Source organism: Clarias gariepinus, chromosome 12, assembly GCF_024256425.1.
Source record: "Clarias gariepinus isolate MV-2021 ecotype Netherlands chromosome 12, CGAR_prim_01v2, whole genome shotgun sequence".
In the NCBI taxonomy this organism is placed as follows: Eukaryota; Metazoa; Chordata; class Actinopteri; order Siluriformes; family Clariidae; genus Clarias; species Clarias gariepinus.
This window is the reverse complement of record NC_071111.1, coordinates 958,822-980,840: the sequence shown is the minus strand read 5'-3', so window position 1 is coordinate 980,840 and position 22,019 is coordinate 958,822. Positions and strand designations below refer to the sequence as shown.

The window sequence follows — 22,019 nt, the reverse complement described above, 5'->3', positions numbered from 1 at the left end:
CTCATACTCCAGTACATCTATTCTGAATGGCAACTACGCTAATTCTCTCCATCTGTTCTGTACTTTTCTACCCATCCTGAGGCATCTGGAGATTGTACCAGCTTCAGTAGATAAAGGCCAACCCTGTGAGGATCCTGAGGCATCCAGAGAAGGACCAGCTCCAGCTGAATTCTGCCTTATTATGGTTGGAGCTACACATCCTGCTCCTGTGCTCCCAGTGATCCAGATCCCATCTGCCCTCTGCACCTACTGACTCCCTGTGCTGAACTGGACTTCATGTTAATTTAAAGCATTTCTGTTATATTGTACTTTCAGCTGCATAACACACATGGTGTTATATCATCTCTATCTGTTATCACCCAGATGAGGATGGGTTCCCTGTTGAGTCTGGTTCCTCTCAAGGTTTCTTCCTATTACCATCTCAGGGAGTTTTTCCTTGCCACTGTCGCTGTCACCCTTGGCTTGCTCATCAGAGAAATTTCATTCATTCATCTCATTATTATCTAGACACATCTTTCTCACACACACACAATTGATTATTATTATTAACATTTAATTATTTTATTATTATTTTATTTATTTATTTTTATTTTATTTTATTATTATTTTTTTTTATTGAATTTCTTTCATCTTTGTGAAGCTGCTTTGAGACAATGACCATTGTTAAAAGCGCTATATAAATAAAATTGAATTGAATTGAATTGAAATGAATAAAAGTATTCCTGCTGCAAATTTAATCTGGTAATCTAATTACTTACATTTGAGTTTAATCTTGTGTTCAAACAAAATTATTTTTATTTATATATTTTTGTATATTATAAGGGACAATTGTAAATGTTTGATATTTCTTAAAGATTTCTTCATCACCCTTCTATAAAATGATCATTGATTATTTTTTTTTTATGTTTTTCATGTCAATATGACATATTTCTAATTTGTTTTAATACTCTTGGGACTTGACACACTTGTCTTGTAAGAGTGGTAAGACTAATGAAATACCATCAACACCCCCACAAGAAACACGCAGAGAAATAGTGAGTACTGTGAATTCCCCCTGTTACCGCATTACAGTCACAACTGCCAACACACCACAACTGTAGAGCGTGCTCTCACTGACTCAGTGTCCAACACACAGAAAAGTGTCTTGAGTGACATAGACTCACTGATGGAAGGTGATAACAGGAATGTGTAAGTGTAAACTGAACAGGCTTTGTTTAATACACCAACAAAAAGGAAAACAGGCACTTAGCAGAAAAAAGATCAAATCGGTAGAAAAATCAGAAAGTGAACTTAAAATAGAAACTTAAAATTGTCTCTTTAAACAATGAGAAAATGGCTAAAAAACAGTTTGCTGGCTGGAAAGGAAAAGAGTACAATGCAGAGCAACTGATTTTCTTTCTGAAAACTGTCATGTCAGTAGCATGCAGCGGCCGCTCCGGAGCCAAAATGGTGCTACGTTGTTTACGATTCGTGTGTAGCGCGTTTATTTTACTCTGTGTATGGATATCGTCGCACCTGGGGTCCGTTCTTCGTACGTCGCTAACTCAGTTAGCTGGATTTGATTGTTGTAAATTTGTCCTGATCTTGGATTGTTTCGTTCTTCGATGCGCTTCTAGCATTTGTTGTCATAGCAACGAATCCGTAAGCTTGAACCTGCTCGGGAGCAGGTTTATTTCATGTAAACAGGATTTAGCCTGAGCTCCTGCCAGGTTATGATTGGTTGAAATGGCGAGGTCACATCTGATTGGTTAAAGAGCATGACTGACTCACGTGGAAAAAGAAAAGTATATGCCCCCTGCCATGGACTCCCCTCCACACACACACACACACACACACACATAATCGCTATCAAATATTATATATGAACATAAATTCATAGGTTTAGTATTATCAAATATGATATTACTTTTATAATAAACCCTAGGCATGAGACAGCCGTCGAGACCATTATTACAAATTCTTGTATAATGTTTATTTTGTAACATTTATTTTTCAGGGGTTTGTCATAAAAATATGCTAATAAATATTTATATATATTAAAAATTAATATTTTATAATGATAAATTGGACGAAACTAATTTTATAATAAAATAAACAATATAAAAGTATACATAATATTTCTATTTTTCATATACGACATATTTATTTTCATATTGCTTATTTTATTTTATTGTCTCATGTAATTTGTAATTTGTAAACCATTAACCTATGAATTTATGTTCTAATATAATATTTGATAGCGATTATGTAGGGGGGGCAATCCATGGCAGGGGGGCATTTCAGCGCATAACACGTGTTACAAAAAAAAGTTGAGCCGCTCTTTTTTATATTTCGTCAACCAATCAGAGGGCTTGTGATCAGTGTTTCTACTGTCAATCATATCGCCTTTTAAACCAACGCACGAGCGCGCAATAATCCTAGACAACTCAATCCAGCTCTACTAATCATCAACAACAGGTGAGCTCAAAGAACCAACTTAGCCGGATCGTAATTAGCACGATGATCTCATCTTAGATGTGTCAATTCATCTCGGATGTGTCAAGCGACGTACGAAGAACGGACCCCTGGTGTCCATACATACAACAGCCAGACACTTTTGTATCTAAATAACCTGGGTAACGACATCCACGATGAGCTGCGGGAAAAGCTACGCGACCTCGGCTTGCTGCGCCTCGAAGCCTCGGCGTTGCCTGATGCTGGCGGCCGGAGAAAGGGACATAGGAAGCGGTTCCTAGATTTTTTCCAAGCCATTACATGGCGGGCCACAACCAAAACAATGGCTAATTTATTGAATTAATAGGGGAGGATGAAAATGGTAGGCGCTCGTGAAATGACAGAACAGACGTACTGAGACATTTAAGCTGGCTGATGTAGGTTAAATTTGCTGACTGGGCATTGGGGGCGCTATTAATCATCTGCATGTCTGTTAAAAACAACAACAACCACCCACACACACATTTCCACGTGTTGCTGTCAGCTGCAAAAAAAAAAAAAATGGCACCATCAAAAAATCTAGAGAGAAAAGTTAGCAGTGAAAACAGGATCTTTCATGATGAATGGACAGAGAACTATGCATTCATCCTGCTCAGTTTTATTAATGCAAAGCCCACCTGCCTGATCTGTACTGAAGAAGTATGCAAGAAATACAAATACAATATTAGACGGCACCACGAAACAAAGCATGTTAACTTCAAGGTTGCGTTCCCTCAGAAGACAGAGGCACGAAAGCGTAAGATCGAAGCCCTGAAAGGTGCTTATGCACACAGCAACAGGATCTTGGTGCGAGGTCTCACATCCCAACAGAAGGTAACTAGGGCATCCCTAAAAGCGTCCTGGGTGTTCGCAAAGCACAACAAGACTTCATTTGTTTTTGCATGTTGAGCTTTTGCTCTGTTCTATTATACAAAAAGATCTGTCAAAATATAGTTATCAGAATAAAGCTAGAGGAAGTTACTCAGCATCCAGTATCTAATGTTATTGTGACAGTGGATTTGTACCTTCACCAATCATTACATAAATCATTATTAAATTCTGAAAGTGTGTGAGCCAGTGGAGCTCACATTTGCTAATTCACATGAACATAATATTTATTGTGTAACAAATGTATAAACACTAATAATGTGTGCATACTGTATGAGTATTTCTGCTACAAATTTATTCTGCCAAACTAATTACAGACATTTATGCTTAATCTGGTTTATTCTGTTCTATCAGAATTTGTTAAATATGACACACATATACAAACGTAAATAACTTCCTGCTGGGTAGTGTTTGACACTCAGACTGTTGAGAAAGAGAAGAAGTTTAAGTGTTAGTGTAACTGGGATGTTCATCACTTCAGCTCAGGGACTGGAGACGTTAACACCCTCTGGTAAGAAACACTCTATCTATAATAATAACAGTTTATCACACTTTTTTGTAACGTGAGATTGAGGTTGACACTAAAGTAGCTAAAGTTTTTCATCTGATTTAAAACTGATATTTCACTTCTATTGTCCGAGTTAGAATTCAAAGAGAAACATATTACATTACGGATGAGCATGTGTCAATAACATGTTACAGCACCGACCCATGAAGATTCATAGGTGCAGAACACAACTGGTTGAGGTGAACATTGTAATGTTGTAGTGTGACATACAGGAAATTTATAATTTTTAATGTTTAGAACCTGGCTTCTGTGGTGAAGTGACATGTGGTACACCTTTAGCCAAAGTTCTGTAGCTCAGCTTCAAGGTTGAAACTGTCCAGGTGAATGTTGTTGCTGTGAAAACACAGTGTAAATAATAGACAGAATTGTGTTACACCCATAATTCAGTGTGTTTATAAGCATCTGCTTATGGAAATCAGGTTATTAATTAATGTATGGAAACAAGACACATGACAGGAGGAGGGTCATATTATAATAAATATTTGTCTGGTGACCGTACAGTACATATAAGTGTCTGAATCTCTTAAGGGTCTACATTTTAGCTATGGTGTAAATGTTCCAATGTATTTCACCCTGTTTTCTGTAGCTTTAGCTTACGCTAGCTATTTGGTTCAGTTTGTGGTTAGCTTATGACACGGCTATCTATAATGTTATTTAGCACAAACACTTTAGCTCCAGGTGGAGAAAATACTGAGTTATGTATCTTACAGATTGTCCTGATATTCAGATGTTAAAAAGTTGAAGTCATAGTATGACATTACAGAAGATTGTGTTGTCTTTATGCATGAACATTAGTGATGATGATGATGATGATGATGATGATATACAGTAGTTTATTTCATTGTGTTATCATGCTCATGCTGGGTTTTTTTGTGACAGTGAAAATGATCAGCACCTGTTTGATAGAAAGTAAATGCAGACAAGCAGGTGAGATACAGACGGTCGATCACTGTTTCATGAAAAACACAGACTGATGATGTCACTCTGAGATTCCTGTCCTCATGGGAACCTGGACCACAACTGGGGTCTGGATTCGGGTCGGATCTCTTGTGTTTTTAAAGTGGATGGACACACGATAAGTCTCTGTCTGCACCTGTGACTGGGGACAACCAGCACATGGACTGACCTCGGGGCCAAGAATGTAGTCACTGCTGGTCACAGGTTGTTCAGAGGGTTAAGGCACTGAGTTACTGATCAGAAGGTCGCGGTTTGAATCAGAGCTCCACCAGGTTGCCATTGTTGGGCCCTTGAGCAAGGCCCTTAAACCTATCTGGTACTGTAACTTGGCTGATCCCAGTTAAGCTGGGATACACAAAGAAAGAATTTCACTATACAGTTAACTTAAGTCTTCAGTTGAACTGGAACTGCTTGGTTGTGAGTGGCACAAAGATGTATGACTGTATAGGGTGTAAGAGTGGGGTTAGCACACTTTTTTCATCGTGCACTGTTCCTGTTTGCACTGTTTTGTCCTGAATCCCTGTTTGCACAGCTGTATTTATGTCATGAATGTGCCTTCTGTGTATAAGATCATCTGTGTCCCTCTTCACTCAATCCTGAACATTTGGAGTGGGTATAGGGTGTAAGAGTGAGGTTTTTTATTTATCTGAGTTATTTATTCTGTCAGTTAATTATATTTTGAACTTCAAAAAAATATGTGTTTTTTTTTTTGTCCTCAAATTATTTTCTTGTAGCCCTCCTTCTGTCACATATCCAAGTGAAAGACTCATTATGCAGGTCATTATGCAGGTCTTTGTCTTCTGTGGTGTGAATTACAGCATCATTCATGATCATTCACACTCCTCACATACGGCCTTTCTAAATAAAAAGTGTCTTGATAAATGTAAATGAATATATATTTTCTGTGAATGAGTGAGGTCACAAAAGGTACACAAATGTTAGGAATGTGTTTTGTGGCCTTATTTTAGTGACTTTATTTTTTTTGTTTTGTTTTCAATAATCACACATAACTGTTATTTTCTCCAAAATACAAACTTCTACATAAATGCTGCTCACATGTTACTGTAGGCCAGTTTGTGCTCAATACAGTGTAATCAGACTTTTTTTAAATGTATGATCTAATTATGTTTTATAAATTATGATTAATAACAGTTTATAAATTATAATAATTATGTTTATAAGTTATGTTTATACATAACTGAAAAATACATAAATGTCAGAACTTCTTTAGGGTGTCAAGACACTTGCAGACTTTTAAGGGATTTATTAACCATGTACTGTAGATTATAACACTATTAACTTATACACCAGTGGAGGTTGTGTGAATCACACACAGTTTAGCTGCAAAAATACATCTGTGTGAGGGGCCTGGGTGTGGTGAGTGTGTGTGTGTGTGTGTGTGTGTGTGCGTGTGTGTGTGTGTGTGTGAGTGTGTGTGTGTGTGTTTGGGTGTGTGTGTGTGTGTGTGTGTGTGTGTGTGTGTGTGTGTTTGGGTGTGTGGGTGTGATATTTGTAAATGATTGATGAGACTTCAACTTGTGAAAAAAATTCACATGGGAAAAAACTATTTCCGAGTGTTTTGTGTTCATCTACAGTATATTCCTTTTAGCAAATCAAAATACTCTGTGCTGCTCACAGCCAATCAGAACACATCATACTGCCCTCTGTCAATCAGAGCACATTCTACTGTTCTTGGCCAATCAGAACACACCATGTTTCTTTCAGCCAATCAGAATTATACTGAGATTGGCCAATCAGAGAATCCATGCTGTTCTCAGTCTAGACCTTCTGGTCATTCCTGAGTGGGGTAAGATCGTAGAGATGCTCTTGGAGGATGCAGGAGGTCGAAGAGACAGAAAGAGGCGCTTTTGAGCTTTTAAAAATGGTCTCTCAGTTTGGTTCACTATGCTACACAATCAACAATAGAGTCTGGAGGAGGGGTGTAGTAGCTCATAGCCCAAGTTGCTTGAAGTTTCCACAGTCTGTGATGATCTGGGTTGATTGGGTATTTGTTTGAAAACCAGGGCCCTGCACCCCTTTACCAAGAAATTTTGGAGCACTTCATGCTTCCTTTTGCTGACCAGCATTTTAAAGATGTTGATTTAATTTTCTAGCATAATTCGCCACCTGCCTACACTGCCCAAGTGACACTGCCCAAACGCACCAAAAAAGTTGGTTAAATGACCATGGCGTTGGTGTGCTCGACTGGCCAACAAACTCACCAGACCTGAACCCATAGAGAATCTTTGGGGTATTGTCAAGAGGGAAATAGAGACCGAAAAATGCAGATGAGCTGAAGGCTACTGTCACAGAAAGCTGGGCTTCCATAACACCTCAGCAGTGCCACAAACTCATCACCTCCATGCCATGCCACATTGAGGCAGTAATTAAAGCAAAAAGACCCCCTACCAAGTATTGAGTACGCATACAGTAAATGAACATATTTTACAGAAAGCCAACAATTTACTAAAACTGTTTCTTTTATTGGTCGTATGAAGTTTTCTAATTTGTTGAGATAGTGAATTGGTGGGTTTTTGTTAAATGTGAGCCTGAATCATCAGAACTAAAAGAACCAAACATTTCTAGAGTCTGTCTGCATTGAATTTATTTAATGCACAAGTTTTACAATTTGATTCGAATTACTGAAATAAATGAACTTTTCCATGACATTCTAATTTATTAAGAAGCACGCACACAGATACACATGGTTGTTGACAAATATTTAGGGCCCAAGCTGACATCAGCCCTATTACGTCATAGTGTGCAAGTGTGGCGATGGCTTTTTGTAGGTCTTAACACGCTCAATAGACAAACAGGTAGTGTGGTGCGCCCGGGTGGCGATGGCGCAGGATGTTAGGGCCCACTCATGATTGCTTGAAACTATAATAATAATAATAATAATATTAATATTAATTTTATTCATTATAAATATTATTATTATTGATATTATTATCATTATTATTACCTTTGCTTTTTGTGTTTGTTTTTCAGTAGTTTTTATCCCTAGTGTCACTTTATGTTTGACTGTTAAATGTATGTATATATTTTTAATCTATTTATTTCTATTTTTATTTTGTGACTTGATTCTAAGCTTTGGCAGTACAAGTGTATACTGGAGCCATCATACAGTATATTGTGCATATGATTAAACTCCATGCAGATATTGTAATTTTCTCTGTGCTAATAGAGTATACAGAGCGTGAGCCGTGCAGGGTGAGGGGTGTGGTGTGTGTGCGCTGAAGGCGTCAAGTGCGTGTGTGCGCAAAACCAATGCCCTTATTTTCATAATCTCAAAAGTTGGCAGCTATGCCACACATATTTTAGGAATAAAAATTATATGGTAAATTAAAATCAGACTTTATAACACGAAACATTTATATTGTGAATCGGACTTTATATAATATCTACATTTAATATGGGGATTTTTGGCTGCTGAATGCTGCAGAATAGGTATGGAGGTGATACCAACGATAACTCGATAATGAAACTCAAGAATTGATATCGAGGCGTTATTGTCAGGATGGACAGCTGTAATTTTTGATCATGATCCAAATGTCCTCCTGACAATAACGACACTAACAGGCATGACAGAATTCACACTGAGCAAAAAAGAGTCTGTAAGCAGTTACTGACCTCTACCGAACACTCCAAATTAATGTAAATCTGTAGTGTACTTTAATGTGTGGATTCATAATGTATTTATTTATTCATTTATCATATTTTATTAGCTATAATAGACACCTAAACTAAAACAACTTCCTGTTTTAATAGTATTTTACACCCCACTGACATGTGAGAGGAAGTGTGTGTATGTGTGTGTGTGTGTGTGTGTGTGAGGGGGAGGTGTGATTACCATTTTTAACCTAACTGGTGAATTGAACATTCTAGGTAGAACCATTCTCTCTCTCTGTCTGTCTGTCTGTAATATTAATGACTAGATGGATTAACCATCATTCATGGGAAAAAGTTTTGTTGAAATAGTTAAAAGGTTAAAGTTTAAAATAAACTGATGGGCTTTAATGCAATCAGTGATATCAGGTGTGTGTTTACATTGAGACAGTAGCGCATTAGTAGATTATTTTACAGTAGATTATTAAATCCCACACATAACTGTTCATAACATCACTTTTACTCCACATTTAGATTCACTGATGGTGCAGATTAAACTTCAGCCAGAGATCTAAGGACTGCAGGAGATTCAGTAAAGTCTAGACAGAGATTTTTTTGTGATGCTGAGACAGCATCTAGTCAGAATTTTTTCTGAGACGGGTTTCAGATCCTCCCATGTATGAAATGTAAAGAGATCATTGAAAGAGCGAGTTCTGACCAACGTACAGACAAAACCTCTCTTTTTATTATAGAGTATTAAGTTTTTAAGACTTAGATGTAAAATATGTCGACCACACTCTCATTAGTCGTTACTTTTCTATTCTTTATTCTATACATGCTGTAGGTAAATCTACTGTATGACTGTTTCACCAATCAGACGCAGCAGGAATTATCACAGGACTCCATTTGACCAATCAGCCGTGGTAACAATAACCACATGTGGTCACATGACCACACCCAAACCGGATCTTCAGCTGGCATCCCTGGCATAATACAGTAAAAACATGTTCCGCTTGTAAAAGAATAGCTTTATACTGCAGTGTCTTCTCTGTCTGCCAAAACAGACAGACACTTTAGCCTATAAACACTCCACTTCTATCCTGAAGAAACATAACTTTATCTGTTTTATTGAATGTTGCAATGTTGGCATAAATAATTATACTATAATATACTATACTATACTATACTATACTATACTATACTATAATATAATATAATATAATATAATATACACTGTTACGTCCTGATCTAGCTGCAGGTCAGGTCACAACAGACAATAAAGAAAATAAAAATTGGGAATGCCAAAATATTAAATAAAAATAAAAAAAACCACTAACCAAAGCCATGCCACTCCACCTAACTACCTAACAACAAAGCAAACCAAAATACATTGAGACTTACCTAACTCCCTCCCTAGCATAACCAGGACAAGGGGGGCAAAAAGGGCGTTGACATTGTTATTGAAACTGTTACTCAGTACTTGAGTTTTCACCGAATCCTTTTTTACTTTTGAGTAATATTTTAGATGACTACTTTTTACTTCTACTTAAATAATATTATTCTGAGGTACAGCTACTCTTCTTGGGGTAGATCTTTTGGCGACCCCACCCACCTCCGCTTGCATGTGGGACTCACCCTGCAGTCATCAGTTCTGTCTGACAATCAGCAGGGGGTCATTTTAAGTTATTTTGTTTCCAGGGAAAAAATGTTGTACATTAGCTTTGACTGTGTTGAGAAAAGCCACAAACTACACTTTACTGCATCACAGAGCTAAACAGAGCTGCATTAACATCCTGCACTCCGTGATCGTACAGACACACACTGAGTTACACTGAACACACTGTGATACTGTAGTCTGTTACACAGGAAGTTCATCAAGTTTATTATTAACAGCAGTTAAACAATGTCTTACTGAATTTATGTTCTTCAACAGATCAAATGTTTTACATGAATTTATAATATTATTATAAATAAAAAGCACAAACAGGAAGTGAGGTCTTATGCAGCACACATTATTAGAATATTAAAAGTATTTTTATAATATTAGGTTATTATTGTTATACAGGTGATTACAGTCATACATATAAGTTATACAATATGTTACAATGTGTGTGTTAATGTAGTGTATAGTTGTTTGTTTTTCCAATAAAATAAAATAAAACATTTTAAATTACATAACATGCATTACCAAAGTAGCTTTTAAATATTTGATTTACTCTGTGTGTGTGTGTGTGTGTGTGTGTGTGTGTGTGTTTGTGTGTTAGTCTCCTCTCCAGGTGATCTTTCCTGAAACAGAGAGATGAAATCAGCAGAGAAACTCATCATCATTTGTTTTCTGTTTAAAGGTTTGTGTAGAATTTATATTTAATGTATATTGTGGCGTGGGTGGGGTTTGACAGACGACCATCATGCTTTGCGGGAGGGGTTATGATGTGTTCACCGTGTTGGGGAAAGGTGTTTGGGGTAGTGGCTTCGGCCAGGTTGTGTGTGTGTGTGGGTAGATGTCTGTTTAGTGACTGTGGAATGTGCTGTTGCTCAATAAAGTACTCCCAGCCATTTGCATTGGGCAGCCAGGAAGCTCACTTGTCTCTCCAGCATTCTTCTTAGCGGTAAAAACGCTACAATATTTAAAGTGTGTGTTATAACCTAACAGTTTCTTTACAAGTAGATTTGACACTTTTCCTCACCACAAGGGGTCACTAAGCTATAATGTAGATAATTTATTCAGATGGAGGGGATGTAGAGGAGGGCTTGTGTTTGCGGACGCGGTGGTTTTTCCGGAGATTTGAAGCCAATGTTGAGAATTAGTTTCCCCTTTTCAGTCCATGAACACATGAGTCACAAGTTCCTCTGACGTCACAGTTTTGTGGAGTATCACACTGCTGCTCCTCTGACTGACTGATCATCTCACCTGGACCATCACTGGTGATTATCATCATCTTCAGCTCCATCATATTCAGCCAGGGCTGAACAGTTTACAGCGTGTTACCTCAATCTGTTACCTGGAGACATCAAACCTATAAAACTCATTTAATATTTAGTTATTTATTCATCATCACTGCTGTTATTCTTCTCGTTTTCTATTTGTTTCTTTGGTTTATTGTGAGTCTGTCGGGTTTGTTTATTGATATCTATATGAAATAACTTTATAAAGTGACTCCACCCCTTTATGCATGTTCTGGTTTGAGTAGATCATGAGTAAAACCTACAGTACTTATATCAAAGTGTATACTGTATTATAAGTGTGTAATTTAATCCTCATAAGTGTGTTAAACTCAGGCAGTAACTCAATCAGTTCGGTGTGATTCTGTAACACAACTGCAGTCTGGAGGAAATATTTATACATACTTTACATTAATGCTGTGTGTGTGTGTGTGTGTGTGTGTGTGTGTGTGTGTGTGTGTGTGTGTGTTTGCAGCTGTTTTGTGCAGTAAATTCTCCATCAGTCTACCAGGGAGTGTAGAAGCTCTGAGAGGACTCTGTGTTCTCATACCCTGCAGTTTTCAGATTGACGGACAATATGACACACAGCTCCAGGGAGATACTACAGGAATCTGGACAAAAGACAGCACTGACCATCAAACAAACACAGTCTTTAACTCTAAAATCCCTGAACAGAACAAGATTAAAGGTGAAATTATAGGAGACCTCCGCATGAAGAACTGCACCACTGTCTTCTACAACATCAGTGAGAGTGACAGAGGAGATTATTACTTTAGAATAGAAACTCCAGGAACACTGAAATACACTTATAATTCTCCATCAGTATCTGTAAGAGTGAGAGGTGAGAGCTGCAGCAGTGTGTGTGTGTGTGTGTGTGTGTGTGTGTACAGTGTAACTGTAATTACACTAATGATGCACTGGAACACATATAAATTTAATTCATTTAAATAAATTGATAAATAAAATGTGCTACTCTGTGTTTATCTCAGACTCAATAAGACTGTATAAGGAGGATCAGGGGGAGGTGGAGGACCTAAATGAGGTGATGGAGGGAACTTCAGTGAGGATCATTTGCTCTGCTCCATCTCCTCCATGTCTCTTAAAGTCTTCCACTGTTAAAAGGAACTTCCTGCCTGAGGAGAGAAGACAGGAGCAGAACCACAACACCAGCTTCAGCTCCCCTCAGCTGAACTTCAACGCTACTCACCTGCATCATGGACAGGATTTCACCTGCACTGCCACCTACTGGCTCCAGAACAAAACTATATCAGTACAGAGCTCTCTTACACTCCATGTTCTGTGTAAGTGCTGATTAATCAGTTCACATTCACTACACTTTTAATGATTCATGGAGTCTCCTAAATCCTGTTCTTCCTTCTTCAGATGGTCCTAGAAACACATCAGTATCAGCATCTCCATCTGCTTCAGTAGTTTTGGGCAGTTCAGTGTCTCTGAGTTGCAGCAGTGATGCAAACCCAGCAGTGCTGAACTACACCTGGTACAGAGAGAACGGAGAGCAGATAGGAACCGGAGACCATCTCACCATCAACACCACTGATTCTACACACAGTGGTTTATACTACTGTAGAGCTCAAAACCAGCATGGAGATCACAACTCATCTGTCTACCTGGATGTGCAGTGTGAGTTCAGTGCTGTGCTGTGTGTGGTGGGACGTTGGTGTGTCAAATAGTTTATATTAATATGGGCTCAGTCATAAAAAGAAAGTCAACAATGTTTTGCTGTCATTCTAAACCCCCCCCCCCCCCCCCCCCCCCCAAAAAAAAAAAAGAAAAACACTAAATGTTTAATTAATTCCAAAACAGTCATTAGGAAACATTTAGTGAATGGGTTAAAAAATATCTAAATGTCAAATTATGGTGAAACGTTTTTACCTTTAAATTTCTATTTCAAAGCCTCTTGTTCTTCCTTCTTCAGATGGTCCTACAAACACATTAGTATCAGCATCTCCATCTGCTTCTGTGGTTTTGGGCAGTTCAGTGTCTCTGAGTTGCAGCAGTGATGCAAACCCAGCAGTGCTGAACTACACCTGGTACAGAGAGAACGGGGAGCAGAAAGGAACTGGAGACCATCTCACCATCAACACCACTGATTCTACACACAGTGGTTTATACTACTGTAGAGCTCAAAACCAGTACGGAGATCACAACTCATCTGTCTACCTGGATGTGCAGTGTGAGTACAGGCTTGTATTTACCAGTCATCCCATTTTTCTGTTAACCACCAGGATACTGAAGTGGAAACATAAACAATAAATAGTGGGTTACAGAATGAACAAAGTCATTTTTATGAGAATGTACCAGCTTCTTTCAGGGCAACACATGTTGCTACATGATGTCCTGCAAAATTCTTCACTGAAGACAAAGCAAGGGATTGCACCAGTCCTATTGATGGTCCCTGCTACAGCTACACAGGTTCTGTATCTCCTGGTTCAGTCACTTCACTTCTGCTACTGGAGGTATTGCTAATAACAGGGGCGTCTTCAGATTTTATTGCCAGATACTCCACACTCATCCTCAGAACAGACTGGTTTTTTTGTTTGTTTTTTGTTTTGTAGTACTTGGAGGTCAATAGACCTTACCAAGTTGTGTCCTCCGACTGTCATGCTATATGGCATATTATGATATTCTTAGTTTCCTTAGTTATGGTAACAGCAGGGTTTTACTGGTCTCCTTTGAGGAAGGAGTCACCATGTCCTTTCTAAATCAACTGGGCTTTGTGCCCCATATAAATACATAATGTAGCTTCACATTATGCAATTCTTTATTACACCAATAGAAGTGCCATTTCCTGCTTGCACAGATGACTTTTATCCACAGGAAGCCTTAAGAGCTAAGGCTTGAAAAGTATACAACATAATAAATTAGCCTGTTACTCCAATCTGTTGTTTGTGAAGTTACTTCAGTGTAATAGTATACTGTATGACCTTAAAAGTATTAGGGTGAAGATCTTGTTACTAATGACTTAACTTTGCCAAAGAAATCATAGAAATTTGGAAAATGTTCCAAACAGTGTTTTTTGCCAAGGTCAGGGCATCAGGGAACCATTTGGGGGTTTAGGGATGACAGTTGGTGATGGTGGTGCTTAAATGGACAAAGAATGACCAAGGAGCAAACATGAGTAAGATGGCATTCCTATGTCATCCACCTCATTCTGATAGGGTTTTTTGTGGTAATTTTACAATAGGACCCCCTGGATTATTTCCAAAAACACCTCAAAGTCTGATTCATTTTAATTAGTGAGAACACGATTGAAAAGGTGGTATTGGGCACAGTACAGCATACTTGTGCATGTATCAAATCAGATAGAGAAAAATCTACCTGAACATGAAAGTAGATTGCTGTTTAGATGTTCTGTCGTTACTGCCAACTGTCTCCCCCGAAATCTCTGTATACACACAGCCCAAAACTCAACCTACACAGCCATAACTAGGACACGCAAGAGCATTGTTCTTTACGTTATTTCAGAAATATCTATAATATTAGGCACAGCACAAAGAATGATGTCATTGCTCTCTTCTTCTCTTGTGTTTAATTTTGGTTTACAAATCAAGTAGGTACGCACTGCAATCTGCTGTATTGGCTGTATTAGTAGATTAAATTTAAATTTTATTTGTCACATACACAGTTATACACAGTACGATATGCAGTGAAATGCTTAAAGTTTTGAAAATAATAAAAATGGACAAGTGTACCCAGAGCTCTCAGTACTTGGGTACACTTGTGTATTTTCACCCAACAATAGGTGGGGAGGGTGAGCAATCATTCCTGGCCATGGTACAAACTTATAATGCCTTATGTGAAATTACTCTAAGAATGAGTATACTGAAACCTTTAGGACATGTTCACCTACTAAATATTCCTGGCACTGAAGGTTGCAAAGTTCTTGCTTTTTAAAATATGTTCTATCTATGTTAAAAGTAAAGAATCTAGGCTTTCTCCAACTAGACGACACTTTTCTCTCTCTCTCCCAGATGCTCCTCAGGTCTCTCCTTCCTCCAGCTGTAGCATCACTCAGGATTTGATAATGTGTTCTTGTGAGGTTCATGGAAATCCATCTCCCAAACTGAAATGGCGTCTCTCTAATCAACATTCTCCCACCAGCAGGGACGAGTCTGTTAACAACACAACCTTAAGAAGCTTCATTTCCATCAGTCAGTCATTTACACACATGCTCACTGTGCAGTGTGTTGGCTCCAGTAGGCTGGGCACTGACACACAGATCTTCTACATAATTAAAATGGTTCATCACTCTGCAAAAGGTAAGAAACATAAAAAAATCACTAATTTAAACCTTCACATGTTGTTTATTAATTAGAAGTGTTCTTTTCCACTTAACTCCTTAGATCTTTATATACACTGAGAAATAAGAGGAGACAAGACAAAATAAGATAAGATCATTAATCTTAACAATCTTAATAAATGAATCAATAAATGGGAATTCCAGTGCAAGATAACTTGACAATAAGTGTTTAAATAATATCATATTCGCGGAAATATATTAAACACAGAAAAAATTTATTAATATTGTAGCGTTTTTCACCGCTAAGCAGGAACTTGGAGAGACGAGTGAGCTTCCTAGCTGCCCAATGCAAACGGCTGGGAGTACTTTATTTAACACCAGCACAAAACAGCACATCCAACCTCCATAAATACACATCCACACTAATTAAAACAGACATCTACCCACACACACACACCCTGGCCGAAACCACTACCCCAAACACCTTTCCCCAACACGGTGAACACATAACAATCCCTCCCGCAAAGCATGATGGTTGTTACTCAAACCCCACCCACACCACACTGCCCCCACCCGAGCTGTGACCGTACCCGGACACTATGGCGAACTCAGTCTTGGAGGCGTGACGGTGGTCGGCGCTGGCGTTGTGAACGCCGGAGTCTTTTTGCGGGGGAAGAAGGGTTGCAGCCCTCTTCCTGAGGCGGACCGGCCTCCACAGAGTTCGGTGTTTCATTGGCGTTGGGCCGATAGGGAGTGAGACGGTCCCGGTGGAGCACGACCACTCGCGACCGGCCCGTTTACCGCACCCGGTAGACTACATTGGAGAGCTGGGCAATGACCGTGCAGGGGCCCACCCAGTGAGACATGAGCTTAGGGGAGAGCTCCCTTTTCCTTCCGCGGGAATACACCCACACCTGCTCCCCAGTAGCAAAGTCTCGCCCCTGGCTGTGAGTGTCATACACGTGGCGCTGCTTAACACCGGTGTCCGCCAAGTGTCTACATGCCAACTCGTGGACACGGAACAGTTTGACTTTCAATGAAAAAAAATAATCCAAACCCGGCTTCCTGGGTAAATCCACTTGTGGAGGGGACCCGAACACAAGGTCCACGGGCGTGCGCAACTCGCGACCGAACATTAACGCAGCTGGCGTCAGCTGTGAGGACTCCTGCACTGCTGTGCGATAAGCCCAAAGCACGAGAGGCAAATGTTCGTCCCAATCCTTCTGCCGGTCGCTGGTAAGCACGGCGAGTTGGGTGGTGAGCGTTCGATTGAAGCGTTCCACGAGGCCGTCACTCTGCGGATGAAGGGGCGTGGTGCGGGTCTTTTTCACCCCGAGGCGCTCGCCGACCGCCGCAAACACCTCCGCCTCAAAGTTACACCCCTAATCGCTGTGCAACTGCTCCGGGGCGCCGAATCGGTTGAACACCTCATCCACCAGCACTCGAGCCATGGTGGAAGCGCTCTGGTCAGGGACAGCAAACGCCTCCGGCCACTTTGTGAAATAATCCATGGCCACCAGCACATACCGGTTCCCGCGATCGGAGATGGGAAATGGCCCAAGAATGTCCACGCCCATACGCTCCATAGGTGCCCCCACCCGAAAGTTTTGCAGGGGTGCTCGCGAGCGCTGGGTCCCTACCCTTCTTTGCCGTGCAGACGTCGCATCTGTGCACAAAGAGTTCACTATCCGTGTGGCAGCCCGGCCAGTAGAAGCGACCGCGCAACTGCCGCAGCGTTTTAGTGACTCCGAAGTGTCCTGCACCCGCATGCCCGTGCACCATTCCCAACACTCGTGCCCGGAGATTCCATATATATATTTGTTTACAGTTTCTAGTCTTACAATCTAACAGCTTTTTAATCAGCTAAATATTCCTGTTTTCTTCTAAGTGACACCTAACAATTATAGCCTGGGGAATTATTCCACATAGTCCTGGAAATAATAGATGAGGATCGTGGGGTTAAGTGGTGTTGAGCCAAGTCCACAATCATAAGACTGAGTTACAAAGTCAGAATGGAGTGGGCAGTTCAGTCTCTGGATCAGCAATGGAAACAATCACAGCAAAGCAGTGTAGAGCGAGTAGCACCTCTTAGTGGTGAGTCGTGGAATTACAGACCCCACTGTTCTCTTTAGTGCCACATTTCCAGGCGTGTTGTCCATGGATCAGTGCTATCTGTAGGGGATGGAGAGATTGTAATCCCCTGATTTACAGCTCAGCTTTACTAGAACCTGAGCTAATGGTGTTCATGCTTACAAGCTGCTTGGGCTGGCTGTATAGCAGGCGTTGAGTTTAATCCCATCATTACAGGCAGTGGATTTATCAACCACGTGTTCAGTTTCAATGAGATTAATTAACTTGTGTTTTATTCCCCAGAACACAGACACACTGCAGGACTTTACCTGGGTCTCTCTGTGGTTCTCCTTGTGTCTCTTGGTGTTATTGGATTTCTCATCTACAGATTAAAACAGTAAGTCAGCAGTAAGTTGAGTAATGTTTCAACAATTTTAACTTATTTTAAACACTAGAATGTACCTGCATAAATAAAATGTTTTCTTGAAATTTGTTCTTAGATTGTCCAGGAAAATAAAAGTAAGTCAAACTATTATTGTTATTAATATTCTTATTATTCTTATTATTATTATTATGTGTGCATTGATGACCGTTAAAGACTTGAAATAAACATTTAAAAAGTTATATCTAATAATAATCTGCTGATCTTAAATGTAATGAGTGATATTATTATTATTATTATTATTATTATTATTATGATTATTATTTGAGTTTGAAGCCCACGTCCATGTCTGTGTGTCTCTCTGTACAGCAGAACTCTCTGTCTAACTTATTAATACAAAGAAATCCCATTCTGTAAGGTTGAGTATCTTACGCCTTGTTTACACTAAGTTGTCCTTCTTTGGTGCTCAGACAAATACACTCCCTGTTCGGTAATCGGAGAGTGAATCACAGATGAGAAATGGAAAAAGTAGATCAAAGGATAAGGATGAAGTTTTGTCTTAAAACCACTCCAGCGTGTTAAAATTCACTTCTACCACTTCAGCGCTGTTATTTCAGCCAAAGTGAAAATATGAACTAATCCCAGTAAAAATATTCACTTTATCTTTTCTAATTAATATCTATTGGTGCAGGTGTTTGTTTACATTGAGACAGTAGCGCATTAGTAGATTATTTTACAGTAGATTATTAAATCCAACACATAACTGTTCATAACATCACTTTTACTCTATATTTAGATACATACTCAACAGTACATATCTACTGTAAGTACTGCAAATGTTTCATTACATTCTGTCCAGACAGTTTTGTGTGACACTGTGACATACAGTACAGTACTCTAGACAGACAGACAGACAGACACATTTTTCTGAGACAGAAAGGTTTCTGATCCTCCAGTGTATGAAACATATTGTTAATATTATTATGTGAAGGTTCTAGAGGGAGGAGACACGTACGCTTCTCTCCAGCTTTCTGCTGTACAGAACTCTGAATATGAAACTCTGCAGACTAACAGAGGTGACGTCACATCACTCATTAACACTCATTATTAACTTTATTCACTTCACCTTATTTATTACTCCAGGTTTTAATAAAAAACCTTTATTAAGTGCTGATGGATGTGTGCTTTTGTGTTTCAGAGGGAAGAGAAACAAAGAACAAAGACTGAAAAGTTTGATTTATTATAATTTTTTGTCATGGAGTAAAATAGTCATTACTGAAGAATATTAAATTATATTAAATATTTAGATGTTTTATTTTTTTATAATTTTATAGTTATATGTGATGCTGTGCAAAATTGATGGAACAAAAAAGTTTCTGTTCTTTAGATTAGTTCTACAGGGAATTAATAAAGCTTGTATGTTTGATAGTAAAGTAGGTAATATACCATTTTAATAACTGCTATTGATACAGTGCAGCTCACATAAATATCCGGTATGATTTAGCTGTAATTGCTATTTTACTCCCAATGAGTCTTGTTTCTGTTTCCATAAAGTTGTGTTGAACTTTTTGTACTGAAACTGAATAAACAATTCTCACTAGATTCACAAAAGTTTTGTTTATTTTATTTATACTTAAATGTCGATGTTGATAAAGGCAAATCCGCCTTAAATTAGCAAGATCATTCACAGTGCAGTTATTTTATATTTAATCATGACCACAAAACTCAATGACTAAACACTTAGAGACATTGAAAGAGAGACATACTTTGCTGTATGTGAGCAAATTGCAGCTATGTTACAGTGACTTAAAGGCCACTGGCCATTTTTATTGCAATGAAGGCTTAGCGTAGGAAATGTGCTCTGCTTTAAGTTTAGAGCAGAGTTTGTGCTTATGAGCTTGTCCATGAGGCCTATCGGCAAAAACTTCATGTAAAATCCACCAGCCAAACCTATGTTGAGTTTGCATGTGAGAAATTTGTATTGTTTGATAAACTAGTGTTATTCCGTTGAGTTGAGAATGTTTATATTGCCATAACATGGGTCATCTAATTGCTGTTTGTCCTATTTTAGCTCATAAAAAACGTAAGAAAACACAGACCAGCCCAAAGGTGTCGCATAAAAACACATACCAACAATACACCAGTAAGATATTACACACTCGCAATCCTCTGTAGATCCTGCTTTCAATCCTTTTATTATAGAAAGTGTAATATATTGTTGGTTTATTAATGGTAGGAGAATTAAAGACCTAAATAACTACACTTAGTACAATGATGTATAAAATTGAGTAAATGTCATAAAAAATCACAAGTTAATGCAATGGTTACTCCGAGTGAAAATGAGTCAAATAATTGAGTAGATATAATTGAAGATTGAAAAAACTAAAATCTAGACTATTATTTAACAAACAAATTTGCTACAGTTACTAAATATTTTAACTGAATTAAATCATTCTGGTCTATCACAAAATTAATGTTAAACATTTATTTTTTTCAAATTTGACAAGGCATGAAGTCTAAACCTTTCTGCAAATGACATGTAGCACTGTCGCCTTGCACCTCCAGGGTCCAGGTTCAGTTCCCTTCCAGACTCGAGTCCCGTCTCTGTGTGCATGGAGTTTGCATAAGGCTAAAGCCAAAGAACGTGTGAATGGAAGTATATTCTCTTAAAGTTGACTAGAAGGAAAAAATGTGGTAAGAAAAGGTGCACAAACAACAGAGAGGACCCGCGTGTACAAACTTTGTCAAGCAACACTGATTTATTAATTTGGGAAAGTTTAAGAAGCAGTGGGGTCAACCAGGACTGTTGCACTGTGACGATCTTCCAGTGAAAAGAATCAGTCCAAAAGGAAAATTTTAAAGTGAAAATTACTTGTTGTATGTAAGGGCTACAGGAACAGGGCTGGAATTTGTTTTTTTCACCAGCTACATCAGTCTTCTCTTGTGGTGGATGTCCAAAGTCTGACTCCTCAAGCTGCTTAATATCTAATGGAACAAAAAAATGTATTAAAACATTGGAGATTTACCTAAACACCATTCAGCTACTCCATTCACAACTGTCTGAAGGTTGAGCTTGGTTTGAGTTTGCTGGTGAGCTACTGCTTACCTGACTGATGATGTGGTGCTGATGGAGACTCCGGAACATTCTCCTGCAGTTTCTTTGGTGAGATTCTTGTTCTCCTCAAAGGTTTCTGAGGTGGCATGCTTCTGAAAAGAACCCCGTTAAAGTGAAGTGTATATACTTACCAAGATAACCTTTCCACAAACAAACATATTGGTCTTTATTTATAGAATATAACTAACGGGTGTTAAGTCACATGCTCTGGCAACTACTGTTAAACACTGAACACTCCATAGTAAAACTACTGGTTTCCAAAACTGATCATGCAGTAACATTAATTAAATTTATTTATTTTTATTTATTTATTAACCTTAGCATTAAAAGGCATGGTAAAATTAACCACTTGATGGTTAACTAAGGACATGCCTAATAATACTGTTAACAGCTTAGTGTTTTTTACCATTAATAAAAGAATTCAACCTCATTAGTTAGTTATCTCTTATAAAGTTCAGCTAGCTAATGCACATGCAAAACCACAGGTAGCATTTCATTTTTTTAAATCTATTTTATTTGTATAGCTCTTTTAACAATTTATATTGTTACAAAAAGCATTTGCATTCCTCTTGCAATTTAAAAAACAAGCGTCAAGTTGCTTGAAGTCCAGTGTGAAGTTTCCATAGTCAGTGATGTTTTTGGGTGCCATGACATCTGCTACTGTAAGTCCAGTGGTTTATCAAGTTCGACGTCAATGCAGCAGTCTACGAGGAGATTGTAGAGCGCTTCATGCTTCCGTCTGCTGACAAGCTTT

The 22,019-nt window shown here is 38.6% G+C and overlaps 1 protein-coding gene across 6 annotated transcripts; it reads left to right on the top strand.

Annotated features, from left to right (window-relative positions):
- The first annotated feature begins 3,286 nt into the window (after nucleotides 1–3,286).
- Nucleotides 3,287–19,753, top strand: LOC128533940 (myelin-associated glycoprotein-like). 6 transcript variants are annotated; one of them, XM_053508182.1, is made up of 12 exons: nucleotides 3,852–3,871; nucleotides 9,339–9,490; nucleotides 10,759–10,839; nucleotides 11,913–12,278; nucleotides 12,427–12,738; nucleotides 12,821–13,078; nucleotides 13,374–13,631; nucleotides 15,430–15,717; nucleotides 18,072–18,165; nucleotides 18,269–18,287; nucleotides 19,142–19,226; nucleotides 19,349–19,753. In XM_053508182.1, the coding sequence occupies exons 3-12, from the start codon at nucleotides 10,794–10,796 to the stop codon at nucleotides 19,375–19,377; spliced, it is 1,755 nt and encodes a 584-aa protein (XP_053364157.1). In that variant the 5' UTR covers nucleotides 3,852–3,871; nucleotides 9,339–9,490; nucleotides 10,759–10,793; the 3' UTR covers nucleotides 19,378–19,753. The 6 variants fall into 6 exon arrangements, with proteins under 6 accessions (XP_053364154.1, XP_053364152.1, XP_053364156.1 ...); XM_053508178.1 differs by lacking the exon at nucleotides 13,374–13,631; XM_053508179.1 differs by lacking the exons at nucleotides 3,852–3,871; nucleotides 9,339–9,490; nucleotides 13,374–13,631 and adding an exon at nucleotides 3,287–3,306.
- Nucleotides 19,754–22,019: the final 2,266 nt, after the last annotated feature.

Coding starts and splice junctions, on each gene's coding strand:
- LOC128533940 (XM_053508182.1), top strand. CDS start 10,794: ATGAAATCAGCAGAGAAACTCATCATCATTTGTTTTCTGTTTAAAG. Junction 13,079..13,373: donor TGTCTACCTGGATGTGCAGT/GTGAGTTCAGTG, acceptor TTCCTTCTTCAG/ATGGTCCTACAAACACATTA. Junction 15,718..18,071: donor GGTTCATCACTCTGCAAAAG/GTAAGAAACATA, acceptor TTTATTCCCCAG/AACACAGACACACTGCAGGA.